Below are 26,639 nucleotides of genomic sequence, written 5' to 3' on the forward strand. Positions count from 1 at the left end.
TTTCAAAGATCTCTTTAGAAAACTGCAGTAAGTTGTCCGTGAACAGTAATTGGTACATTCCTGAGATGGGGCAGGGAAGGAAATGAGTCTATGGATTTCTGAAGTTGGTAAATGTGACCTGTGACTTCAGATACACCATGTTCGCTCAGGGCAACATCCATAAGTTCACAAAATGCTCCAACTCAACAGTTTAGGAGCAAAACTGATGTGCTCTGACAGGGCTGTAGGTGACCCTAAAGCTGGCTGGAATCGCCAAGAAGACACTTGTGTCAAAGATGCACGTGAAAAGTTTGAATAACATGGCTTCACGAAACCCAAGAATGGAAAAGTCATATTTCTAAAAAAAAAAAAAAAAAAAAAGTTACATCATACGGTTTGTGACTGCAAATAGGCATGTGCAGCTAAATTAATCAACTAAATACAGTAATTAGGCATCTGACTATGTCTTCCATACACTTAGTTTACAAAGTGAGGCATTAAAAAAACAAAAAAACAAAAAAAACTCTCGATGCACCTGGGTGGCTCAGTCGGTTGACTTCGGCTCAGGTCATGATCCCACAGTTTGTGGGTTCGAGCCCCGCGTCGGGCTGTGTGCTGACAGCTCGGAGCCTGAAGCCTGCTTCGGATTCTGTGTCCCCCTCTCTCTCTGCCCCTCCCCTGCTCACTCTCTGTCTTTCAAAAATAAACATTAAAAAAAAAAAAAATCTTCTCACTGGGAAATTGGGAGATCAATTTCCGGTTCTACGTTTCTTAAACTGTTTTGATCCTGACAGATGGGGAGACTGAGGCCGAGTGTATTTAAGTGGTTTGCCCAGGGTAGTAACAGGTGCTGTGACACCAGCGCAGCCTCGGTGACGATTTCAAATTCGGCCGGGAACAGCCCACTCCAGGTAATTAAGAGGAGTTTGTTAAACGCACGGAGAACACCTGAATGCAGCAGGCGCTCCATAAATGCTACGCCGCCGCCGCCTGCAAGCTCCCTCTCTCCGGCTCGCCGGTGGCCTGGGGCGGCTCGCTCCCTCTCCCCCGGCCGCGGAGGCACGGTCCCCGGCGCCGAGTCGGTGTCCGGGTGCGCGGCGGGGCGGGCGGGGCAGGGCCGCCTGGAGGCCGCGGGGGGCGGGCCGGGGCGCGGGGGGCGGCCCCCAGGAGTCACGTGGCGCGCGGCCGCGGCCGAAGCAGAAGTAGCAGCGCCCGCGTTGGAGGGCGCGCGCCGCAGGGAGTGCCCGGAGCCGGGACCCGCGGCCGGGGCTCGGCCAGGTGAGTGGCCGGGCCGGGCGGGAGCGCGCGCGGGCGCCCGGGGAGGGCGGGGGGGGACGCGCGCGCCCGGACAGTCCGGCGCCGGGGCGGGCGGGAGCGGGGCGTGCCGTCGGGGGGCCCCCCAGCCCGCGGTGCCCGGGGCCCGGGCAGTGCGGGCGGGGGTCGGGGCCTGGCGGCCGGCCACTTCCTCACCGGGAACGGCGCCGCCTCGCCGGTCGGTGCCCCGGGACCGCCCCGGCTTTGGATGGGAACCCGGAGGATGCGGCGCGGCTGGCGGTCGGAGGGTCGCGCCGGCATTGGCGTTCAAGGCTCCCGTGGCCGTGGGGTCGTGCGCCGCTTCCCGGCCGCGTCTGTGGCCGGGGCTCGCTGAGTCCGGGCGGCCGGGCGGGCCCCAGGCACTTCCCCGTATTGCACAGGTGGCTGTGGGTGGGTGGCTGGCGGCGCGATACCACGGAAGGCGCGGCCCTCACCCAGGAGAAACCGGGAGAGTTTGGGGGGGATTCGTGATTCCCTGTCCCACCCCACAACTGCGTGTGTGCATAATTATGTGTGCTCGTCTGTGCGTTTTCCTGGTTACGTTTTGGAATTCCAACGAGGTCATCACCGCCATAGCGGAAGAATTCGAGGGGCAACCGCGTCTCATTTAGACTGGGGGGTTGGCGCCTGGATTCTTGCGGAGAATGGGGAGGGGCTCTCCTAGCACCCAGATCTCAAACCACGCGGAAAGAGTCTGGTGGGCTGAGGGGGGTGACGTGGCGCAAGGAAACAGGTGGCCTTGCTAATCACCTTAATTTGAATTGCAGTTCCAGCTGTGTGACCCTGGGCACGTTAAAGAACCTCTCTGAACTTCCTTACCCTGGATACTGGGGCTGCCCAAACGTACATTCCAGGGCTGTGGAAAATTGAGGCCTGTCTATGAAAAGGGTGCCTGGCTCGTGGTTGACGCTCTGGCTGAGGGCCCTGCCTGGGGCTTGGCCATTATCCTTAGCCACGCTTCTGCAGAGAGGGCTTTACCAATTTTGGAGCCCGTGCCAGGCCCAGCAGTTAGCCTGCTACCAAGGTGTGTACCAGCGCGGGGACGGTGCTCCCTGAGGATTTCGTTGATGCCGAAATTGCCTAGTGCCGCTGCTGCCGCCCCCACCAACCCGTCCCCCCACCCCACCTCTATCTCCCCCTCCTACACACCTTTCCCCTCCCCCCACCTTGAGCCCTTGAGGCTTCTCTACCGGAGGCAAAACGGGCACCCCACGAATAGCCCTTTGGCTGGGTGCAGTCTGTGGAAAATGGCCGGTAAGAAAATTTGAAAATACTTCTTAATTTGGAAAACAGCAAAACACAAGAAAAAGCTCATCCTTATGTTACCACTTAAGTTAATAAAAAGTCAGGGAACCCCTCCATCCCCGCAAAGTAACCACTTTCCTTGGATTTATAAGCAGACAGCCTTTAAAAAAAATAATTCTATGATGCTTACTGGTTTGCAACTCCCCCCCCCCCATCTATTTCATGAATCTTTCTGGATCCAATTGCTTATAAATTTTCCCCATGGTTTCTGATAGTTACTGAGTAATCGTTGGTGTGCATGTCCCCTTATTTCTTTAAGGGACCTCCTTCCCAGTTGTGTTCTTTTTTTTTTTTTTCTTTTCTGTTACAAATAATGCTTCTGCGAATATCTTTGTGTTTCCTTCTGCACATAGGTGACTGCTCCTCAAAGTGTATGCATGTTTTATGTTTTAATAGATGCTCACAGGTTGTCTCCTCAAAAAAAGAGAGTTGAGCTCATTCACACTTAGGTGCAGTGGCCGACCCTCCAGTGAAAATGAGTTTCTGCAGGGTGGGTGTGAGATGCGGCATCACCTTCCTTCCTTTCAGCTGCAGGAGAGGGGCAGCTACCTCTTCAGGAATGTGTGCAGAGCTCAACAGAATTGTCCTGTGGGATTTTATACGAAATCCTTTATGGGCCTAACGTTTCTTTTGAGCTCAGGGAAGAGAAGAAAACTTCCCTGCTTCTGAGTCCTGGGTCCTTGTCTGCCGGAAGTTTATTTCAAGCATGGAAAGGACGTGGAAAGTAGAAATGGCAAAACCTCTTATTAAATCTCAGACACCGTAAGTCCTTTTGCAAAGTTACCCGGGGAGGATGAGAAACAGGAAAAAGGGATTTCAAGGCTATTTCATTTTTTTTTTTTTCTTGAAAGCAGAAGAAAAAATGGGAATTGTCCTTGCTGCCTGGTGCCTTCCTTTAGGGAGAAGGCCTGGGAGAACCCCTTGCCTTAGCTGCTGAAGCATCAAACTCTGGGAGCCTGAGTCGGGAGCTGGCTGGATTTTGTTGGTTGAGTCCAAGGATGTTGTGGCCATAAGGGCCTGTTTCCAGTTCCTGGCGAGAGGCAACAGGGGAGACTTGATGTTTACAGTTGTGCCAGTCCACTGGGCTTCCGAGCTGGAAGTGACCAGAATCCGGGAATGTTTAAGTCCAAGCCCTTCTCAGAGCCAGAGTCAGAAAAAACTGAGGGCCCTGGTGGCTCCTGGCTGGCAGGTGTATTCAGAGGTGCAGGTGTGAAGGGGTGTGTTTCCTATTTATGCTTCCCCGCATGGTGGCCTGGAGCCCTGGGAGGGAGCTCCAGAGGCACATGGCTGAGGGTGGTCAGCATGGTGAGAGCTGGGATCAGGTGCAAATCCTGCTCCTGCCACTTTGTAGCTGTGTGACCTTGGACAAGTCCTTTAACTTGAGAGGGATGAGGGGCTACCAAATTAGCTTGTTTCTAGCCAGATTCTGCCACGGGATTCTGAGTTCCACAAGACGGGTACTAACAGAGTCAGGGTGTGGGATTCAGACCAGGGTTCTGCCCTTGGTGCTGCCACATTTGTGTGTGACCTTGATTATGTAATTTCCCCTCTCAGGACTTGTGTTTTCATCTCTGGTATTTCTTATTGAGATAAATGAGATAAACCAGGTATAGCAGGTGCTGGGACCTGGGAAAAAGCCAATAAACAGCTGGTTTACCAGGACGAGACTGGCCCCAGGCACCTGGTCACCCTGTCCCCCCTCATGGCTTACAGGGTGATGGGGCAGGAGGCTCATTTTGGGCGGAGTTTGTGGCCTACTTGTCTTGCTGCTGGGCCTTTGCTTAAGGCTGTTCCTCTGATGAGAACACTATTCCCTTCTGCTTTACCTTTTGAAAAGATTGGATTCAGATCCTTTCCTCTCCCAGAAGCTTTCTCTGTCCTAAGTAGGGGTTGAGCTGACAGGTCTGCTTCTAAGTGGACCGAGAGCAGGTGCAATTCATGAGTTAATCTCCAGCTGCCAGATACCTGTGGAGCTGCCTTTGGCTATGGGCGTGAGCTGGAGGGAAGAAGGGGGCAGAGGGCAAGGCCTGGGCCTCTCCCCACTCCCCCTCGCCTCATTTGCATGCCAGTCCCCAGCTCAGTTCCTGGCATAGAGTTGACACTCCACATGTTGAACAGCTGACTGGTGAATATTATGAGGCCCTGCTAAGTGCTGGGGGCTGTACATACATCGTAGCTTCCAGTCCTTCCAGTGCCCCTTGAGGCTGGTATTACCTCCATTTTAGGATGAGGGAACAGAGGCCCTGATTTTGAGTGGCTTGGCAGGAGGCTTCCGGAAGGCCCTCATGGCCCTGGCTGAACACCTGCCTCTCTACAGAGGACCAGCTGTGGGCTCCTGATCCTGTGGGATTTGGGGCGGGGGTGGAGGGGGGAGGTGGGTGGTGAATAATGAAGATGCACGGAAAAATTGATGGCGGTCGTAGCAGTAGCAAAATCTGGGGAGCATTGACTTGTGTCATTGTTGGAAGGGCTCCAAGATCTCTCTACCTGGTTTAATCCAAGAACTTCCTCCGAGATTCTGTTACGTCTCCCCCTTCACAAGTGTGGAAGTACAGCATAGGCTTGGGGAGGGTCTGCCCCTAGAGAGCCTTCTATCTGACTCCCCTCTGCAGAGTGAGGGGTCAGGGCGTGACTGCAGCCGGCTGCTCAGAGGGGGTGACATGATTTCATGTTGTTGGAAACAGGGCCTCTAGCTACTGGTCTGGACTGGACTGGAGGGGGCTGGGGCAGAAGGGGGAGACCAGGTGGGCGATTAGAATAATCCAGGTGTGAGATCCTGGGAGGAGCCCGTGACTGGAGAAGATGAATTGCGTCTGCTGACGGATTGGACACAGGTGTGAATGCCACCAGACCCGGCTGGTTCCAGGATTTGGGGCCCAGCACCTCTCTGTGCGGGGGCATCAGTGCTGTTCGAGAACACCTGCGTGCTGAGCAGAAGGCCAGTGTCCTGCTGGTGGCATCGCAGTGAAGGCTTTCCTCACTGTCCCCACGACCCCATTTTAGAAGGGATGCGACCAAGGCTTTCAGAGGTCGTGCAGCCTGCCCAGGCCACACGGTCGGCCGAAAGCCCCACCAGGACTTGAACTTTGAACTTGAGGCTCCTGGGCCCTGATGTTTTCTGTCTTTGTGGCTCCGTTTCCGTGCAGAGGTCTCCACAGACACATTCTTGAAGTGGTTTAGTTAATAGTATTTTTTTCTCTTCTCGAGTTCACTTAGATGGGGAGGGAAATCTAGGCAGAAGAGAAGAGGGTGCCGGGGGTGGGGAGTGGAGCCAGCCTGGACTGCTTTGGCTATTCAAATACTCTACAGCCTGGAAGAGTGTGGGAGGGCCGGGTTCCCTGCCAGGCTGGAGAGATTTGGTTATTCAAAGCCGGGATGACAGCTGAGTCATTGAGGTCAGAGGGGCTCCTCCCACACCTCCACGTGTATTTCAACCTCTGTGCGTCCTGTCTGCACTGAGAGGTCCACGATTCCCCGCCTGGAGAATCTTCCAAAACCCCTCCTGTTGGGCGTGAGACAGGATTTTGGCCGTTAGTTAACGAATTCCTCCTCCCCAAACCCAATTTACTCCTTTATTTTGCCTTTCCAGCATCCTGTTCCCTCACGCCTCCCACCGCGTCCTCTGCCAAAAATGACCGCCATGGTCAACATGGACACCCTTCCTGAATATGAGAAGAGTCAGATCAAGAGAACCCTGGAGCTGGGCACGGTGATGACCGTGTTCAGCTTCCGCAAGTCTACCCCCGAGCGGAGGACTGTCCAGGTGATCATGGAGACGCGGCAGGTGGCCTGGAGCAAGACGGCTGACAAGATTGAAGGCTTCTGTGAGTACCCCCTCCTGCCTTCACTTGGTCTTGTGCTTGTTGTTGGTTTGGTGTCTTATTCTTCTGGAAATGGAAGCGTGGCCGTTCTGACTGGATCTCTGTTGGGGTTTAGAGTAGGTGGGGGAAGTTGAGCCAGAGAATCGTGGTGGGGGGGGGAGGGGAGGAACGGAGGCCCCAGGGGCCAACTTGGAAATGACATTCAGATGGCTCACCTGGGCTGGCGGGGGTGTGCTCCCTGCCTGACCGCATCGGGGACCTTTTGGTTTCTGTTGCCGGTCAAGCGCCCTGCCCTGCTCTGCCTTCGTAAGGACCAAGTGACAGGACTGCAGGAATCCTGGCTGGGTAGGCAGATAGGCCTGTTTTGTTTTACTATGAACCACAGAACGAGAGGCCTTCGCTCTGCGCTCCGCGGGGACAGAGCGTGTCAGAATATTCTGGAGCTTTTAAATGAAGCTCCAGTCCTGGGAGGTGGTGTCTTCGTTCCCCACCCGCCTCAGATTGGGCAATTGGCTCAGTTCCTAACGCTTCTAAGGCTGTTGTCAACAAACGGAGTAAGGAGACTTAAGCAATTTTCAGTTGCAGAGACTTGCTTCAATTGGCATTTTTTTTGTTATGGACTCTTTTTTCAATTGACGTTAAAAAAAAAAAAATTAAAATATGCTTGGAAAAATCAAACAATTCATAAATAAATGTCTCTCCTCCCCAGTCCCACTCTGTGTCCCCGGGGTGGTCAAGCTCATTACCAAGTTCTTTTGTCTTCTAGAGTATTCTATGCTTGTGAAATGCGTGGGTCATGTTTTTTTCCAGGAATGGGTCCTTACTACTTAAACTTCTGCACTTTGATTTCTTTCTTTTTTTTTAATTTAATTTTTTTTATGTTTTAAAGTTTATTTATTTTTTTTAAATTTTTTTTTTTCCAACGTTTATTTATTTTTGGGACAGAGAGAGACAGAGCATGAACGGGGGAGGGGCAGAGAGAGAGAGGGAGTCACAGAATCGGAAACAGGCTCCAACCTCTGAGCCATCAGCCCAGAGCCTGACGCAGGGCTCGAACTCACGGACCGCGAGATCGTGACCTGGCTGAAGTCGGACGCTTAACCGACTGTGTCACCCAGGCGCCCCTAGAGTTTATTTTTGAGAGAGAGAGAGAGACAGTGTGAGCTGGGGAGGGGCAGAGAGAGAGAAAGACAGAATCTAAAGCAGGCTCCAGGCTCCGAGCTGTCAGCACACAGCCGACGCGGGACTGGAACTCACGAACCGTGAGATCGTGACCTCAGTGGAAGTTGGATACTTAACTGAGCCACCCAAGCGCCCTCAGATTTCTTTTTTTAATTTAATGATCATTTGGAGATGGGTTCTGATCATCCCACTGGTCTACCTGCTGCTTTCACAGCCTCGTAACATCTGGCTGCGTGAAATGGTCTGACCCTCCCCCCCCCGCCCCCCTGCCCCCCTGCCCACCCCAGATGGACAGTTGGGCGATTTCAAGTTTTTTGTTATCAGCTGCTGCAAATTTTTCTTTTTTTCTTTTTCTTTTTTCTTTTTTTTCTTCTTTTTTCTCCTTTTTATGCAAAAACTCTATTGAGATAATTCACGTACCATACCATTCACCCATTCAAAACGAACAGTGAAGTGGTTTTTAGTGTGTTCATGCATCTGCACAACCAACCATGTTTCGAACCTTTGCAGTCACCTCGAAAGGAAAACCTGTTCCCTATCGACCTCACCCTCTTCCCCTGCCATAAGCGACTGCGAGTCTCCTTCCCGTCTCCGTTGATTTTCCTGTTGGGGGCACTTCCTGTAAGTGGAATTCTAGAATGTGAAGCCTTCTGTGTCTGGCTTCATTCCCTTAGCATGACGACCCTGAGGTTCATCCACGTTGTAGCGGGTCTGTGCTTCATTCCTTTGTCCGGTTGAATAATAATCCCTCGTGTGGATTTTCACAATTTGTTCACTCATTGATGGACCTTTGGGCTGTCCCCACTTCATGGCTGCAGTGAATCATGTCAGGAGCGTTCGTGTACAAGTTCTTGTGAGGGTGTGTGTCTTCATTCCTCTTGGGTCTGTGCCTAGGAGCATAGTTGTTGGGTCCTGTGGTGGTGACTCTGTGTAGCCATCTTAGGAGCCGCCGGACTGTTGGCAAGGTGGCTGCAGCCTGTTACATTCCCACCAGCGGTGTGTGGGGGCTGTCTTTGCTCCTTTTATTCTTAGAGGGTGTATCTGAAGGATGACTTCCTTCGGGGGGAGTTTGGCAGCACCCCACAAAAGCCCATGAGGTAGGACGGTACCTGTTCCCAAGCCTTGATCTGTACTGCAGTGGGGTTCTGAACTTGGCCGTTCACAGGTCACCTCTGCTAGCTTGGCGTAGCTCTTCATTCGATGGCTCTTACCATGAGTTCGATTAAACAGCTTTCCAAAAATTTTCTCCTGGCTTCGTAGCCAGGTATGTCTCTGGTGGCACAGAACCTGAGCCCTGTTTTGAAAACACCCGTGTGTTTAAGCAACTGACTTTCCCCCCAGTTTTGCTTGCATTTGGCCACACTCCACCTCCCAAGTGGCCCAGAAACCTGTTGCAGCTGGGGTGGAGGTGGGGACCTGGGGAGTGTGCAACGGGCACTGATGGTAAATGCAGGGTGCCATACTGAGAGTGGACAGTGGGTCCCAAGCCCGGCTGATCATTAGAAATCCACAGGGGGGCTTTTTTAAAATATTTTTTTAATGTTTATTATTTATTTTTGAGAGAGACAGAGTGCAGTGGGTGAAGAGGCAGAGAGAGGGAGGCACAGAATCTGAAGCAGGCTCCAGGCTCCGAGGTGTCAGCACAGAGCCCTTTGTGGGGCTCGAACCCACAAACCATGAGATCATGATCTGAGCCGAAGTTGGACGTTCAACTGACTGAGCGTGGGAGGCTTTTAAAGTACAACCTACTGGAACATTCTTGGGAAGCTCATTCTAAGGGGCACGAGACCAGATTTTGGCATCTGGAATCCACGTCTGTAGGTTTTCCTTCTGTTAACTAAACGCCGTTCTGCCCTCTCCCTGGAGAGGCTGAGGATGACTGTCATTCACTAGGTAGGTTGGGGCTCAGTATTTTAATAAGCTCCCCAGGGGCACCTGTGTGGCTCAGTCGGTTGAGCGTCTAACTCTTGGTCTTGGCTCAGGTCATGATCTCACAGTTTGTGGGATCAGGCCCCGCATTGGGCTCTGCGCTGTGTGGAGCCTGCTTGGGATATTCTCGCTGCCTCTCCCCTGCTCCTGCTCTCTTTCTCTCTCTCAAAATACATAAACATTAAAAGAACTCCACCACAGGTGGTCCTGGTAACTAGCCAGGTTTGGTGTATGCTGCTCCAGAGACGACCACCTAACCTTCCTTTGTTCCGTATTTGAATGTCTTCTCTGCCAGGCACTGTCCTAGGTACTGAAGACATGGCTATAACTAGATTCTAATCCTCATGGAGCTAACAGTGTTTCATTAGGAACAAGCAGCATGGGCTTTGACTTCAGCACCGTTTGAGAGGCTTTGCTGTGTGACCATGGGCAAGTTACATCCGCTTTCCAAAATTAAATTCTCTTAGGTCTAGAAAGGGAATGATACTGGTGTCCATAACCCTGTAGAATCATGGTTGGGAGTGAATACATGAGTTAATACATCAGAGGGGGGTCAACATGGTCACTAACAGGGGATTAGCCCACAACCAGTGGGAATTGCTGCTTCATTTTTGCAACTGCTGTTGCTGATGAGTGGCGTCCAGCTTGTCTGGGGTGGCAGAGTCTTGCTTGGGTGCTTGGACTTTTTCTGGAGGTCAGCGGGAATCCACTGATGGCTTTCCAGAAGAGGGATGAGGTGATCACATTTGCATTTTGGAACCTGCTCGGCCAGTCCTGTGTGAGATGGATGTGTTCATGGTAAAGGGACAGAAAAAGCCCATTCTGGGATAGAGAGCTCAGGAATGGCGCTCCCTGACTGCTCAGAGCAAGCCTTTAGGTCCCTGATGGGAGACTCTCAGGGCTGTGGCTCCGGTGTGCTGTCAGAAACGTGACCTCCTGAGGGGGATATCCAAGCCGCAGCGTTCCTTCTGGGCTTCTGGTCAGCATGAACCTGCAGGTGACTGTGAGGTCTGCCGGCCAGCATGGGGGAGCTCAGGCATGTGGTTTGGGAGTACTTGGCGAGTGGTGTGTGACTTCTGGACATGGATCACACAGTCCCCCCCGGCCCCCCAGGCCTGGGTGACAGTAGGTACACATGGGTCCTGCTGTCTACAGCAGGGCACTCCTCCCCTGGCCCACTGGGAGCATTTGGCAATCCCTCGGTGATACTGTTAGCCATTATAACTGGGAGTGTTGTACTCCTGGCACCTAGTGGATCGAGGCCAAGGATACTGCTAAATAAACATCTTACAATGCCCAGGATAGCCTGTACCACAAATAATAATCCCGTACAAAGTGTCAGTGGTGCTGAGGTAGAGAAACCCTGGTCTCCCGTCACGCGTTGGTTTGCTTAGAGCCGGCATAGGGTTTCTCTTCGGACCCTGTCATGATGGAGCGATTTCATGTGTTCAGCCTGTATCTGCTGTCCTCTTGGGTTCTGGGCTGCGGGGGGAGAGGAGGAAGGATGGATCCCCTGCCCTGGTGGGGAGCAGACTTAGCAACCGGCCAGTGCAGGATCGTGTGATCAGTATCACAGTGAGGGTCTAGGCTGGGTACCCTGTGAGGAAGGAGGGTTCTTACTGGTCTGGGTGTAGAGGAGGGGGAATAGGTGGAGGCCTCTCCCGGAGGAGCTTCTTGGGTGGTGACTTAGAGGAGAGAATTGCTGGGTGGCCTGCAGGATGGCTGTCCTGAAGCAGGATCAGCAGGTGGCATTGAATATGAGCGAGTAGGTTTGTGGGTCAGAGATTTGGGCAGGGCTCAGCTGGGTGATTCTATTCTTTGTGACCTGGACTGAGGTCATTTGGTGATACTCAACTGGTATGTCACTTGGTCTGGAAGTTTCCAGAATCTTCACTCCCATGTCTGGGGCCTTGGTGGTGATGGCTGGAAGATGAGGCTTAGTTGGGATAAATGAGTGCCTATTGCTGCTGGACCCAGAGCAGTTGGGCTTACATGGTGTCTGGCATCCCCCCCAGAGGGTGTGTTCCAAGAGTCCCAGGCAGAAGCTGCTTAGCGTCAGGAGTCCCAGAGCGTCACTCGCACCAGCTTAGGTCACCAAGGCCAACTCCGGTTCAAGGAATGGGGACTCCCCTCTTGAGGAGTGGTGGCATGCATGTCCAGGGTGGAAAGGAGCTGGTAGTGGCTGTCCACCTTGGAGCCAGGCCACCGTGAGTGCATCTGGACTCCGGATCCAGACCTGTAGCTCAAGTCCCTGCTCTGCCACCTGCTAAGTATGTGATCTGAGCCACTCTGTGCCTCAGTTTACCTGTCTGTCAAAACGAGGTGATAGATCCTATTTAATATGAATTACATGAATTTTAAAATAGGCAAGAATTAAGTGGGCTTTATTTAATGTACTTTAAAAAAATAGATTTTAATGTTGATATTTGAGAGAGAAAGTGTGAGTGGAGGAGGTACAGAGAGAGAGGGAGAGGGAGGATCCAAAGCAGGCTCTGTGCTGACAGCAGAGAGCCTGATGGGGGCTCGAATTCACAAACTGTGAGATCATGAGCTGAGCTGAAGTGGGATGCTTAACCAACTGAGCCACCCAGGTGCCCCAGTGTGCTTTTTTAATACATGGGAAATATTGCATAATTGAAATGGAACACAATAAAAGAAAAAAGAAACTGGTGGGGAGTCCCAAGCACTGGCTTCTTTTTTTTTTTTTTATAAGTATTTTTAAAAATTTTTTGAGGTTTATTTTTGAGAGAGAGAAAGAGACAGAGCATGAGTGGGGGGAGAGGCAAAGAGAGGGAGACACAGAATCCAAAGCAGACTCCAGGCTCTGAGCTGGCAGCACAGAGTCCGACACGGGGCTTGAACCACAAACCGTGAGATCATGACTTGAGCTAAAGTTGGATGCTTAACACACTGAGCCACCCAGGCATGCCTCCCCTGCCAGTGCCCCCAAGCCCTGGCTTCTAAAGAAGACTAGATCTTAAGCCACTCACCTCTTGGCTGTCAGTTTCCCTTTTACTTTCCAAGGGTGATGGTAAGATGCTGACCGGGCTTCCTTCCAACCCTGGCCTCCTGGAGAGCCTTGGAATATAGGGAGGGAGCCCATGGGCCAGCTGGGAGATGCTGTGTGTGTGTTTTCTTCGCTTCCAGGGGCATCAGCTGAGTCTCCATCTAGAAAGGAGCCCACTCGGGGGCCTTTCTGAGTTCACCCTTTAGGGCCCTGCTACATCTTCTGCATTTGGGGGGCCTAGAATGTGCCTTGGGAGCTGACGCAGGGCCACCTGTTTGTGGAGCCTGGATAGGGTTGGTGGGGTGATGGGCCGCCTTGGAGGGTGTGGACCATGGCCATCTCTACTGAATAGGCTCCTATCCTGAAGTTTGCACGCATGTCTTCTCCATCTGCTTATTTTTGGCAAGTTACGGCTGCTGGTGAATGAGGGATTCTCAAAAATAGGAGCTGTTCTGTTTCCCTGGTTTGGGTCCTTGGCGTGGCCGCCTGGCGATGACGATGACGTTGTCGATGACGGGAGCCGCCTCTAACGAGTGCTGTCTGTGTACTGGTGCCTGTGTAAGCACATCACGTACAACAGCTCGTTAATTCTTCACAGTGACCCCGGGAAGCTCTGTTTATGAGGGCACGGAGTCCTGTGGAGACTAGGTGACGTGCCCAAGGCCACACAGCCACGAACGGGCAGAGCTATAATTTGTATTCATGCTGTCTGCCTTCGGAGTCTCCTATCTTCTTCCTGCTGTGTTCCTTTCTCTTCCTGGGTGATCTCTGATGTTTCAGTTCTGTGTGTGATGGAGAAGCACGTTGTTGGGGACCCAAGAACAGCAGTTCCACTCAAGTTTTCATTTTTAAAATGGGAGGGAAATGCGTCCATTCCTTATGTGTGCAGAGGACACGCTTGGCTGGGTGCTGGAGATGCCAGGAGGAAGAGGCCTCTTGAAGTGCCCTGGTTAGCAGGGAGACAGGCGTGCCAGGAGACCACACAGTGTGGACAGCTGCTGACAGAGCCAGGGCCATTGAAACAGCGTGGTTCTTATCCTCGCTAGTTCTGAAATCCATCTTGGGGCTTCGAAGCCATTAAAAAAATGATTATTTTTGAAAGTTGTTATCGAAATGTTTTTGAAACAGTGGAGAAGTGGTTGTTTTTGTACCGGCATCATCCCCCGCCTGCAAAGAAATGCATTGTCTGCAAGCGGCCCCCACACTCCTTCAGTCAAACATCCCATCAGAAAGGAGATTCAGCCAGTGCCCTCCGTGTCTGTAAACTTATTTATTTGTTGGTTTAGATGTGTGGTTATGGTTCACGATAGCAGGGACTTGAGAGTCTGAGTGCCTGGATCTCCTCCCAGCCCTGCCACCTCATTGGGGTGTGATCTTGGGCCGCTTGTCACCTCTTTGTGCCTCCGTTTCCTCACCTGTAAAAACAGTAATGAAAGAATGTCTTGCATCAGACTTCTGGGAGACTTAACTGAAGTAATACAGGGGCAGTGCTCTCGACACTGCTGAGCACAGCAGAGGCAGGTTCTCAAGTATTGGCTGCTCTTGGCATCCTTGTCATGGTCCTTGTCATTGTCCTCATCAAACATAAAGGGAAATGGTACTGGAGAAAGGATGAGATAAATATCAGAACTTCGATTTATACGGTGATTTTCCTTCCCGATCGCCTTCTGGTGTATATGTTCTCCATGACAGAGACCGCTGGTACGAAAAACAGAACTGACCTTTTTATTCTTGACCTTGATTCCGACCTGCTTGGCTGCTGGACGGTTGAGGAATTGATTTCTGTGGTTGTTCATGGGTTGTTTTCTGTCCTGGATAACGATTACTTGTTCTTAGAATTTGTTCCTTTGTTGATTTTAGCAAATATTCAAAGGACTGAGTGTGTGTTTGGTGTTAGACTTGTCACTGGGAATAAAGTGTCGAATAGGGCCACAGAGATCCATAAAGCAACTTAGAGTTTCCTAGGACAGAAAAAGCCAAACTCATCATTCAAGCATTTGGGATTGTGATGGATGCTAGGAAGGTAAGAATCCAGGCACTGTGACAGAGTAGCCAGGGAAGAACACTATTTTAGTAGAGTAGATCTCGGGGAAGCCTCTCTGTGGAGGTGATACTTGGCCTGGACTTGATGGGTGAGCAGGAGGGAGCCATGGGAGGCTCTGTGGGGAGAGCAGTCTGGGCAGAGGACACCGCAGCAAAGCTTCTGTGTTCGTCAGGGGCAAAGTGCAGCGACAGAAGATGTCTTCATACAAGTTTCTCACCAAGTCCTGAAACAGTGGGATTGGGGGGTGGGGCTCTGCTGTGGGGTGGTTAGGTACCCTCTAAGACATCTGAGGCTGCCTCAGGATCCTCTGTGTCCAGCCAGCATGTGGGGGAAGAGGGAGAGTGGAGGATGCCTTAAGAGGTGTTTATGGCCTGGGCCTGCAAGGTGGAAGGTTCCCAACTTCCACTGACAAGGAATTGGCATGTGATGTGCTGCAAAGGTTGCTGGGAAATGTGACCAGCCTGTGTGCCGTTCAGAATGAGAAGTGGGTTTGGTAGGCATCTTCTGGGCTCTTCGTGGCCCCTAATTGTGGAGGGGGCAGAGGTGGCTGTAGGAACCCAACTGATGGCTAGAGAACAGAATGATTGTAGGGACTTGGGGTGGGGGGGGCAGGTGGAGTTCTTGTAGGAATCCAAGAAAATAGACAACTTTACCCGGTAAGTGGGCCTCATGGGAAGGGGAGATGGTGGCACTGAGGACTCTGCCATCTGTCTGACAAGAGCCGCAGGCAGTGGCTTCTCTCCATGGTCGGGCCTCCTCGCCCCTGTTAAACTTCCCCACAGCCATGGCTTGGTCCTCCCCAGCAAAGCCGTTCTCCACCCTCACTCCCTGGGCGGCCTCCTCCGTGAAGCCTGTGGTTTCCCAGCCTCCCAAGAGTGGACTCCTGAGGGAGGCCTGTGATTGGCTGGGTCTTCTTGAGCCAGTGCATGGGGATTGGCTATTTCGAAGCCAGCGTCCCCTCTTTGGTTTGGTAGTTGGCCTCTCCTGGTGGGGGGCATAGTCTGGAAGCTTCAGGACTTACGGGCAGGGGTGGGTCCCTGTAATGGGTTGAGTTGTGACCTCCCCCCCAATTTCCTGTATCAAAGCCCTAACCCCCTGTACCTCAGACCGTGAGCTTATTTGGAAATTGGATCTTTGTAGACGTATTAAGGTGAGGTCATGCTGGTGTCCGGTGGGGCCCTCATCCAATATAACCGTGTTCTGGAGGAGACACACAAGGAGAGAAGGTCCCACCATGAGGGGCGCAGGGGTGTGAGTGCGGCCTTGACAAGTAGGGGACCGCCAAGGTGGCCGGCAGTGCCGGAAGATGGGGGAGAGACATGGAACAGATCATCTCCCCCCAGCCCTCAGGTACCAACCCCGCCCACCCCGTGGTCTGGGGTTTCCAGCCTCCACAACTGTGAGGCAGTACATTTCTGTTTAGGCCACCCGGTCTGTGGTCCTTTGTTACGGCAGCCCTAGCAAACGAATACACTCCCCTTTAAAATTTTTTTTTTAAGTCTATTTATTCTTGAGAGATAGAGACAGAGCGTGAGCTGGGGAGGGGCAGAGAGAGAGGGAGACACAGAATCCTTTACAGGCTCCAAGCTCTGAGCTGTCAGCACAGAGACCGGCGCGGGGCTCGAACTCACGAACTGTGAGATATGACCTGAGCCGAAGCCGGGCGCTTAACCGACTGAGCCACCCAGGCGCCCCACAAATACACTCCCCTTTAAAAGGGGACTGAGGGGCGCCTGGGTGGCACAGTCGGTTGAGCGTCCGACTTCAGCCAGGTCACGATCTCGCGGTCCGGGAGTTCGAGCCCCGCGTCGGGCTCTGGGCTGATGGCTCAGAGCCTGGAGCCTGTTTCCGATTCTGTGTCTCTCTCTCTCTCTCTGCCCCTCCCCCGTTCATGCTCTGCCTCTCTCTGTCCCAAAAAATAAATAAACGTTGAAAAAAAAAATTAATTAAAAGGGGACTGAACGGCAGTGGGGTGAGCACGGCCACTGAGGTGTCCATCTGGCCACAGGTATTCTGGGCAAGGTGCAGTTGGCCGTGAAGGAATTGAGAGGCCCTGACTTTCCTTCAACCGTCCACTTCCTTCCTGGCTACATTCGTCTTGGCCATTGGTCTTGGTTAATTGTGTGTGTACTGTGGCACCAGCCTTCTTAGATTTGAATCCAGAGTCCATGGCTTTTTTTTTTTTTTCAACGTTTATTTATTTTTGGGACAGAGAGAGACAGAGCATGAACGGGGGAGGGGCAGAGAGAGAGGGAGACACAGAATCGGAAACAGGCTCCAGGCTCTGAGCCATCAGCCCAGAGCCCGACGCGGGGCTCGAACTCAGGGACCGCGAGATCGTGACCTGGCTGAAGTCGGACGCTTAACCGACTGCGCCACCCAGGCGCCCCTAGAGTCCATGGCTTTTTAGCTGTGTGGCCTTGGGCAAGAGACTTAACTGTCTGTGCTTCTGTTTCCTCTTCTGTAAAATGGGAAGAATGGTAGTGCCTGCCTTAAAGAGTTGTTAGGAGAGTCAGATGTGCTCCTGTAGGAAACCACTTAGGTACCTGGGAAGGTTTGCTCTTGTTACTACCGCTCAGGCTTCTCTCCTGTCTCTTGCAAGTATGTACCCTGAATTCTCTCCTCCCAGCAACCAAGCCTCCCCTTTGAAGGTCACTGTGCATGTCCAGTTAGTTGTGGTTGGTCCCTTTGGTGCTCCCAAGGCTGTGGGGTGTGGACATGGGTCTTTTTCATTCGGCTCTTGGGAAACTTGGTGTCCCAGCTCAGAGCTCCATCTGGGGCTGTTGGTGAGGACAGGAGAGGCAGCTGGAGTGTGGACACATCCCCCTGGGAGAAGCCAGGGAGCTGGGTGCAGGGAGCGTCTGTCCCTTGCATCTCTGTAAGCCCTGGGGTGGGTGTCTACCCCACTTTGTGTCGTTAGAGTCTCCTGAATAGTTGGTGCAAATCAGATCTCTTGTGGATGTCTAGGGAGGGAGCTGTTAAGAGCGATCCCTCAGTGATTGATTTTAGGAAGAAACTCCTCCCCACCGCCTGCCACCCAGTGGATCTTAGAGATAAGCGTGCATTGTCACATAGCAGGGTAGCAAAGTGACAGGTCTTGTTTTGTCTTGGAAGAGACTGAAGTGCTGTGCAGTTTGCATTTGAAGCTAGAAATCCTGGTGGAGGCTTTTCCTGCCGCCCGGCAATGCTTGACTTGGAGCCAGGCCCTCCGCGGTCCTTCACCCCAGAATGTGGGCTCCTGGAGGCAGGGGCAGGTCCGTTCAGCTTTCCAGTGTGGGATCCCCAGCACCTCGCCCGGGGTGACCAGTGGACACATGAGGGAAAGGACCTCGATGCCCCCCCCCCCTGCAGTCTGTGCTCCCCCTTTTCTCCCCAGAGATGGAAGTATCTTGGGTTAGGGTAGAGCATCTCCGTGACAACTTCCTTTTGAACCACACACACAGCCCTGAGCTTATTGGCAGCATGACCCTGAGCACCCCAGGCCCCCTTGTGCCTCAGGCTTCTCGAGTGAGAGCTGCGATGATGGCAGAGTTTGTCGGCGGGTTCTGTGCAAGGATTAAATTTGTAAATGCACGTAATCGCCTGGTCTGTACTTGACCGGGGTGCCTCGTGCTCATGCTGCCCTGATGGCTCGTCATTGCCTGCATTTGTGTGTTCTGGGAAGTGTTCGAGGGGCTGTTGTGTGGCCCCTACACGCAGACGGCCTTTTAGGGTTAAGGTCCCTTGGGTTCGAGCCTTGGGCAGGCCAGCGTGTCCGCCCCTTGCCTCTGTCCTTGGAGGCTGGGTTAGCCTGCCCTTGGAGAAGAGGAGTGTCAACAGGGCCGTGGCGATGTTTTGGAAACAGCAACAGTGATGATGCCAGTTCCAGCACGGCCGGAAGAAGCTTTCATCTGACCCAAGCTGCACTCACAGCCAAGGGCGGGAGTGGGCTTGGGGGCCGGGGTGAGGTGTCTAGTGTGTGAAGGATTCTGTTTCGAGGAGGGAGAACATGGCACTTTGTAATTTGTAGAAGGGAGACTGGCAAAGTTAGTGTCTGCACAGAGGGAGAGAGACAGGAAGAGAAGGCCCTGTGGGGCTCATGGTGGGGGCGGGGTGTGATGTCAGCCTCTGCGGGTGAGGGCCTGGGGCCTGGCTGGAGGAGGGCCTGTGTCCCTGGGGAGCTAAGAAGGACCCAAACAGGGGTGGCCAAGCGTGAACGGCCAGTTCCCTATTGAAGACAGCTCTGAGCTGATCTCCTCTTACCTGCGTTTGCCCTGATTAATTCTGACTTCGTTTTCCTTGAAGAAGTAACATGTATTCATGAGCAGAAACATGTTTTTTAAAGTTTATTTATGGGGGGGGAGGGGCAGAGAGAGAGGGAGAAAGAGAATTCTAAGCAGTCTCCATACTGCCAGCACAGAGCCCAATGTGGAGCTCGAACCAGTAGCAGTGAGATCATGACCTGAGCTGAAGCCAAGCGTCGGGTGCTTAACTGACTGAGCCACACAGGCTCCCCAGCAGAAATATTTTTAACGATAACTGGGTGAGGGTAACAGCCCCTTAACCCCTGACCAGAGGCATGTGTGTTAAAAGTTGGTCTACACACTTCTGTTTTTTTTGTTCGTTTGTTTTTGCAAGACATAGATGATTTTTATAAAACACAATATTCTAGCACCGTGCCTTTTCCATTTAGTGCTACATTGGGACCACTTAAAAAAAATTTTTTTAATGTCTATTTTTCAGAGAGACAGAGAGAGAGAGAAAGGGAGTGAGCAGGGGAGGGGCAGAGAGAGAGGGAGACCGAGAATCTGAAACAGGCTCCGGGCTCTGAGCTATCAGCACAGAGCCCGATGTGGGGCTCAAACTCACAAACTGTGAGATCATGACCTGAGCGGAAGTTGGATGCTTAACCGACTGAGCCACCCGGGCACCCCAGGGGACCACTTCTTGTTATAAGCTGTCCTCTTAAGGCCTGACAGCCTGGGTTCAAATCTTGGCCCTGTCACTTAAAATGTTGGTGACTGTGGACAAGTTAGCCTCCCGTTGTACCCATCTATAGAGTGGGATCACAGTAGTGCCTTCCTTAGGGGATTCTCATGGGGGTTAGGTGAACACGTTGCACACTTGGGGATAGTGCCTCACAAGTATCCCAGAGCACTCAGTAACACCATCACTGGTGATGGTGGGGGTGGTGATTATTATTTCGGTGCACTCTGGTAAGCAGAACAAAGTCCCCGGCCCAAGAAGTTCCCATCGTAATCTCTAGAATTGGTGACTAGGTTCTCCTCTATGGCAAAAGGCTCTCTACAGATGTGATTAACTTAAGGATCTTGAGACGGGGAGATTATTCTGGATTATGGATGGGGGAGTGGTGTTATCACAGTGGTTCTTATCAGTGAAAGAGGGAGGAGGGTCAGAGTCTGAGAAGGAGATGTGATGACAGAGCAGAGGGCAGAGAGGTGAAATGAGTGGCTTTGAAGTTGGAAGGGGTCCACAAGCCAAGGGATGCAAGCCGTCTCCAGAAGCTGGAAAAGGCACAGGAGCAGATTCTCCCGTAGAGCCCTCGGAAGGAAGGGATCCTTTCTGACACCTTGGTTTCAGCCCAGGGAGACCCATTCTGCTCACCTGCAGAGCAGTAAGATCATGTGTGTTGTCTTAACTCCCTGAGTTTGTGGTTAATTTGTTACAGCAGCCACTGGAAATGACTATAGCCTCCTATCCAACGTAGACAAATCATAATATTTGCTTTGGATCTTGGTTTTTAAGAAGAGAGTGCATATGGCTAAGTCCTCACATATACGCCTTCCTCCCTAGGGAAGCCAGGATGTCACTTTGATAATTACTCCCATGCATTTTCTTTCTTTTTTTTTTTTTAATTTTTTTTTTCAACGTTTATTTATTTTTGGGACAGAGAGAGACAGAGCATGAATGGGGGAGGGGCAGAGAGAGAGGGAGACACAGAATCGGAAACAGGCTCCAGGCTCTGAGCCATCAGCCCAGAGCCTGACGCGGGGCTCGAACTCACGGACCGCGAGATCGTGACCTGGCTGAAGTCGGACGCTTAACCGACTGCGCCACCCAGGCGCCCCCTCCCATGCATTTTCTAACACTGTGAAAACTTGCATCGTTAATTAGGATACAGTCTCTTGTTAGGCATCCATATTGATATCAGTGGCTTTCTTTTAACTGCATTTAGGTTTCACTCGGTAAGGGCCCCTGATAGGACACCTGTTCTTTTGATGATGGTAATTTAGGTTATTTCCTATGGTGGAAATCTTTCCCAGCATATGCCTTCTGTTTTGTTATAACTGGTTGTAGCTTTTGCCCTTTATCTTTTATCTTTAATTTTTTAATCCCTTTTATATTTTTGGGTATCATGTAGCTTATTAGTTTGCTATGTCTAACATTGATCCTGGGAATATTTTTATTGCTAACTCTTAGGCACATCCCTGGTAATTTCCATAGGATGAATTGCTAGAACAATTTCTGGGAGGAAGGAAAGGCTGTGTCCTGGGCTCTGGGTGCAGTGGTCCCCAGAAAGGCTGTGCCGACTTATACGCCCCCGCTTGCTGGCATCTGGGCACCTGTCAGCTTTTGTATCTTTCACAGAGGTTAAATTCACAGGCAGTGAAAGGTCTTGTGAGCATTGTGGTTCCTCTTCCTCGTTTGGTAGTTGTTCTGTCCCAGGGTGTGAAACCAGAAGCACGACTCCTCTTTTGGCTGAAGACCATGGATCTCACTGTGGCATCAACATGACCGATTGGGGGGCACCTGGGGGGGGCACCTGGGTGGCTCAGTTGGTTGAGTGTCCGACTTTGGCTCAGGTCCTCATCTCACGATTCATGAATTTGAGCCCCATGTCAGGCTCTCTGCTGTCAGCGCAGAGCCCGCTTTGGATCCTCCCTACTCTCTCTCCCCCTCTTCTCTCTCTCTCTCTCTCTCTCTCTCAAAAATAAACATTAAAAACAAAAAATCTGAGCAATTGGGATGGTGGTAGGAAAACGTATGAACCCATACTGTGGGCCAAGGCCTCTGATAGGTCCCCACTTAACCCACCCAGCAACCCCGTGAGGTTGATATTTTCCTGATCTGCTGGATGAGAAGTTTGATGTCGAGGCAAGTCTAGTAATGTCTAAGGTTGGCAGCCTGGATATACTTCCAGTTATTCTGATGGCTCAGCTCATTTGTGTGTCAGGCTGTCTCCAGGGAGGAGTTGGGTGTCCTTTTCCTTTCTTGAGAGGAAGGCCTTGCATGACCTTTAATTTTGTAATTGCTTCCAAAAATCTGCGTAACTGCATAGGGTTGCCCCAGAGTTGTCTGCAGGGAAGGGGCTGGATTCTAGTTCCCCGAGGCAGGGAGCGTCTTGTCTGTCTCTGCACTTGTAACGCCAGGAGTTTCCAGTAGGCGCTCAATAAATGTATGCTGCTGAGCCACCACCTTTTCTTTCCTTGTAAAGGAGGAATCTACTTTCTGTTTCTATATTCGCCTTCTCTGGACATTTCATAGAAGTGGAATCCTAATATGTAGCTTTTTGTGTCTGACTTCTTTCTTTTTTTTTTTTAAAGTTTATTTTTTTTAAGAGAGAGACAGACCGAGAGACAGAGTGCAAGTGGGGGAGGCACAGAGAGACAGAGGGAGACAGAGAATCTGAAGCAGGCTCCAGGCTCTGAGCCGTCAGCACAGAGCGTGGCGTGTGGCTTGAACTCAAGAACCGAGAGATCGTGACCTGAGCTGAAGTCGGACGCTTAACCGACTGAGCCATCCAGTCGCCCCAATGTCTGACTTCTTTCGCTTAACATATGTTAAGGCTCGTCCACATTGCAGTGTCTATGAGTGATCGATTCCTTTTTTATGGCTGAGTAGTGTTTCATTGTTAGGAGAGACCACATTTTGTGTATCCATTTCATTACTCGATGGACCTTCAAGATGTTCCCACTTTCTGGCTGGGTGAGGAATGCTGCTGTGAGCATTTGTGGACAGATTTTTGTGGAAATAAGTTGCCCTTCTTTGTGTATGTACCTAAGAGGGGACTTGCTGGGTCCCTTGTGACTCTGTTTTGACTTGTTTGAGGGCCTGCCAGGCTGTTTGCCACATTGGCTGAGCCATTTGACATTCCCACCAGTTTGTCCACACCCTCGCCAACTGTTGTTACTGTCTGAGTTTTTGACGATAGCCATCCTAGTGGGGGTGAAGTCCTGTCTCTTTGTGGTCCTGATTAGCATTTCCCTGATGGATCCTTGTTCTATTTTAAATAAAACTCCTTACACGGTTTTTGGTTGATGCAGTGTTTTTCCATCAAATGCTTAGTTTCTGTGGCAGCATCTAGACGTACTTTGACTCTCCTGGGTCCGGCGTTGACACCCGGGTGCTTCCCATGGGGGAGCAAGTAAGGAAACTCAGTTAGCGAGGAGCACACAGGTATGAGTGCTGATCACTGGGGATGTGATTCCTGGCTCGAGTCCAGAACTATAAATTTTAAACATCGACTTTTGGGGGACAAAAGGACCATGTTAGCCTAAGTCTCCTTAGTAAATGTTCAAGATCACCTGGGTGCTGTGGGTGAGATGTGGCATAGATTTTCCCTCATTTGAAGGTTGAATGCCTCGGCTCAGGGGGTCCACTTTCCTTCTCACCTCCCAACTGCCCACTTGAGCCTCTTGGCCTGCTGTTTGGCCAGCGGCCGCCCCCTATGGGGAAATGGAATTAGGAGGCACTACTGGCCTAGGAATTATTGGCCTTGCTGAGCCCTGTAAGCACGTGTGTATCTGTGTGATCATGTGTATGGATATTCATGTATAGTCTGCAGTCATCACATGAAGCCCGTGACTTATGCCTTTGTGCCGGTGAAGTAAGTGAGCTTGGGTGACTGGCCCAAGGTTATCAAGCTTTTTAGAGGAACAACATAGGGCCAGTTTCCCCCATCACGAGGTGCTATAAAAACTTACAAGCCACAGACTGGGAGAAAATGTTTGCAAAACACATGGCTGATAAAGGGCTTGTTTCCAAAATACACAAAGAACTCTCAAAAACACAACAATAAGGGGACACCTGAATGGTTCAGTTGGTTAAGCATTGGACTCTTGATTTTGGCTCAGGTCTTGATCTCATGGTTTGTGAGATCAAGCCCCATGTTGGACTCTGCGCTGACTTGGGATTCTCCTTCTGCCCCTCCCCTATACTCTCTCATGCTTGCTCACAATATATAAACATTAAAAAAAAAAAAAAAACCACAACAGTAAGAAAACAAAAAAAACCAATTAAAAAGTGAGCAAAAGATCTGAGCAGATATTTTATTTGCTCTCCCCCCATCCCACCCACCTCTCCATTCTGTAGCTGAACTGGGCTACTTCTAGATCAGTGCTGTGCAAAAGAAAAATGTGAACTGCCAATGCCAACCATGTGTATAGCTTTAGTATTATTATTATTTAAAAGTTTATTTTTGAAAAAGAGAATGCAAGAGGGAAGGGGCAGAGAGAGAGAGGGAGACACAGAATCCGAAGCAGGCTCCACGCTCTGAGCTGTCAGCGCAGAGCCTGATTTGGCTCAGGTCATGATCTCGTGGTTTGTGGGTTCGAGCCCCAAAGTCAGAAGCTTAACTTACTGAGCCACCCAGGTGCCCCTATAGTTTTAAATTCCCAGTCACCACATTAAAAAAGGTATGGAGAAAAAAGAGAGGTGAAAATAATTTTATTATATTTTATGTAACTGTGTGTATCTAAAGTATTTCAACATGGGCATGATATGATTATTACATGTAATATATTACATTTTTGTTTTTGGTCTGAGTTTTCAAAGTCCAGTGTGTGTTTGATCCCTACAGAACATCTCAGTTTGGACCAGTTCATTTTTGCGTGCTCAATAGCCACATCTGGCCGTAGCTGCTATATCGGACAGCATAGCTCTGGAATATACCTCCTCCTTCCTTTTTTGCATTACCCACTTCCTTTATAATCCCCACACTCTTCCTTCTCCCTGGAGAAACATAAGTGTTGTCTGTGTGGCAGCTGCCATCGTGATCGTGATGGCAAATCCATATCTTGCTTCGTGAGGACAGGTGGCTTCATATTCCCCACAGACACCGAACACGTGGGATCATGTGTGTCTGCTGGTTTTGCCATCTGCCTGGGTGTCTGTCCTAGATTTAGATGTGACACCTGATCGCGGGGCCAGAGGCTTCTGCAAATTACTGGGTAGCCCCGGTAGAACGTTCCTCTGGGGGTGGCCTGCGTGCTGGGTGGCACTGATTAGTCTGCTGACTGGAGAGTATGCAGGCACAAGCCTTTCCCCTCCGGCTGCTGATTTCCCAGTCGTCTGTCTCTCCCCTGTCCCGACTGGAGAGAGTGTATCTGATGGCCCAGTTACCACTGCCCAGCGCACAAGTCAGGGTCTTCTGGCTGGTGGGGTCAGAAGCTGCCTTCCTAGAATGTGTGGCTGAGAAGAAGGCTCTATAACTCACGGAATCCAAGGGGCCAGGGCCTTGAGCAGCAGGAGCCTGAACCGCCTCTGGCATTCATCTTTCCTTGGCCCATCGAATTTCCTTTCTGTCTCCTTGCACAGACCTCATCTGTAGAGCAGATCATGTGGCCCAGGGTGCTGCTTTCTTTCAGCATCCACTATTGGTCCTCTGTGTTTGTGGATTGTATAGTACCAAATTTTCCTATTCATTAAAATTTATTTGTAATCCTGAACCAAATCTTGTGGCACTTTGGTAATACTTTGTAGACATGGAGGGAAAATTTTTAAGTCACCTGACATGCGTGTTCCTAGTTGGCTTCCTTCTTGTGTCCACTCTTAAACTTTTTTTAATGTTATTTTTATTTTTGAGATAGTGAGCAGGGGTGGGGCAGAGAGAGGGGGAGACAGAATCCCAAGCAGGCTCCATGCTGTCGGCACAGAGCTGGTTGTGGGGCTCGAACCCACGAACTGTGATACCATGACCTGAGCCAAAACCAAGAGTCGGATGCTTAACTGACTGGGCCACCCAGGCGTCCTGCTCTTACACTGGTAATAATTGTCCTTTTCTCAGACAGCTGAGTGCCATCTTATTCTCAGTTTGGGGCTTTTGGGGGTGTTTTTGTTGTTTACAATACCCCCCCAAGGGCAGTCTGGTGTTCCCAAGCACAAGAAGGCTGTGATATGACTACGGAGAAATTACTAGGTGTTAGATAAGCTTTGTTCAGGCATGAGTTGTACACAGTGCTGTTGTGAGTTCAGTGTTAATGAATCAATGATCTATATATATTAAAAAACATTTTTTTGGGGGGCGCCTGGGTGGCGCAGTCGGTTAAGCGTCCGACTTCAGCCAGGTCACGATCTCGCGGTCCGTGAGTTCAAGCCCCGCGTCGGGCTCTGGGCTGATGGCTCAGAGCCTGGAGCCTGTTTCCGATTCTGTGTCTCCCTCTCTCCCTGCCCCTCCCCCGTTCATGCTCTGTTTCTCTCTGTCCCAAAAATAAATAAACGTTAAAAAAAAAATTAAAACAAAACAAAACATTTTTTTTTAATATTTATTATTTTTGAGAGAGAACGAGCACGAGAGGGAGACACAGAATCTGAAGCACGTTCCAGGCTCTAGGCTGTCAGCACAGAGCCCGGTGCGGGGCTCAAACTCATGAACGATGAGATGATGCCTCAAGCTGAAGTTGGACACTTAACCAACTGAGCCACCCAGGCACCCCTCAATGATATATATTAAATAAGGTGTCTTTAAACAAAAACACACAAAAAACAAGGTTACAAGGTATTGAACATTTGATAAAAATATCACGACCAGAGGCTTGAAGGAGCCTAACCCTGTATTTCCTCAAAAGCACTGGTTCGATATTTGCTAATTCTTTTTTTTTTTCCTTTTTTAATGTTTATTTTCAGAGAGAAAGTGCACGAGAGGGGGGTGGGTGGAGAGAGAATCTTAAGCTCCACCCTCAGCACAGAGCCTGATGCAGGGCTCGATCTCACTGTGAGATCACGACCTGAGCCAATATCAAAAGTCAGATGTTCAACCAACTGAGCTATCCAGGCGCCCCAAGTATTTTCTAACTCAGTGTTGATGGTGACTTTACAGAATATAACCACCATGAATGAT

At 50.9% G+C, this 26,639-nt stretch overlaps 1 protein-coding gene across 2 annotated transcripts in view; it reads left to right on the top strand.

Annotated features, from left to right (window-relative positions):
• Positions 1 to 1,147: 1,147 nt before the first annotated feature.
• PLCG2 (phospholipase C gamma 2) overlaps positions 1,148 to 26,639 on the top strand; it is a 159,188-nt gene continuing 133,696 nt past the window's right edge. The window contains exons 1-2 of one of the 2 annotated variants that reach the window (XM_045439855.1): positions 1,148 to 1,257; positions 6,188 to 6,422. In XM_045439855.1, coding sequence (XP_045295811.1) covers positions 6,230 to 6,422 — 193 coding nt within the window. In that variant the 5' untranslated portion in view covers positions 1,148 to 1,257; positions 6,188 to 6,229. Of the gene's footprint in view, positions 1,258 to 1,651; positions 1,674 to 6,187; positions 6,423 to 26,639 lie in introns of those variants that run through there. The other variant, XM_045439856.1, reaches the window with a different exon arrangement.

This window comes from Leopardus geoffroyi, chromosome E2 (genome assembly GCF_018350155.1).
Source record: "Leopardus geoffroyi isolate Oge1 chromosome E2, O.geoffroyi_Oge1_pat1.0, whole genome shotgun sequence".
NCBI classification, from domain to species: Eukaryota; Metazoa; Chordata; class Mammalia; order Carnivora; family Felidae; genus Leopardus; species Leopardus geoffroyi.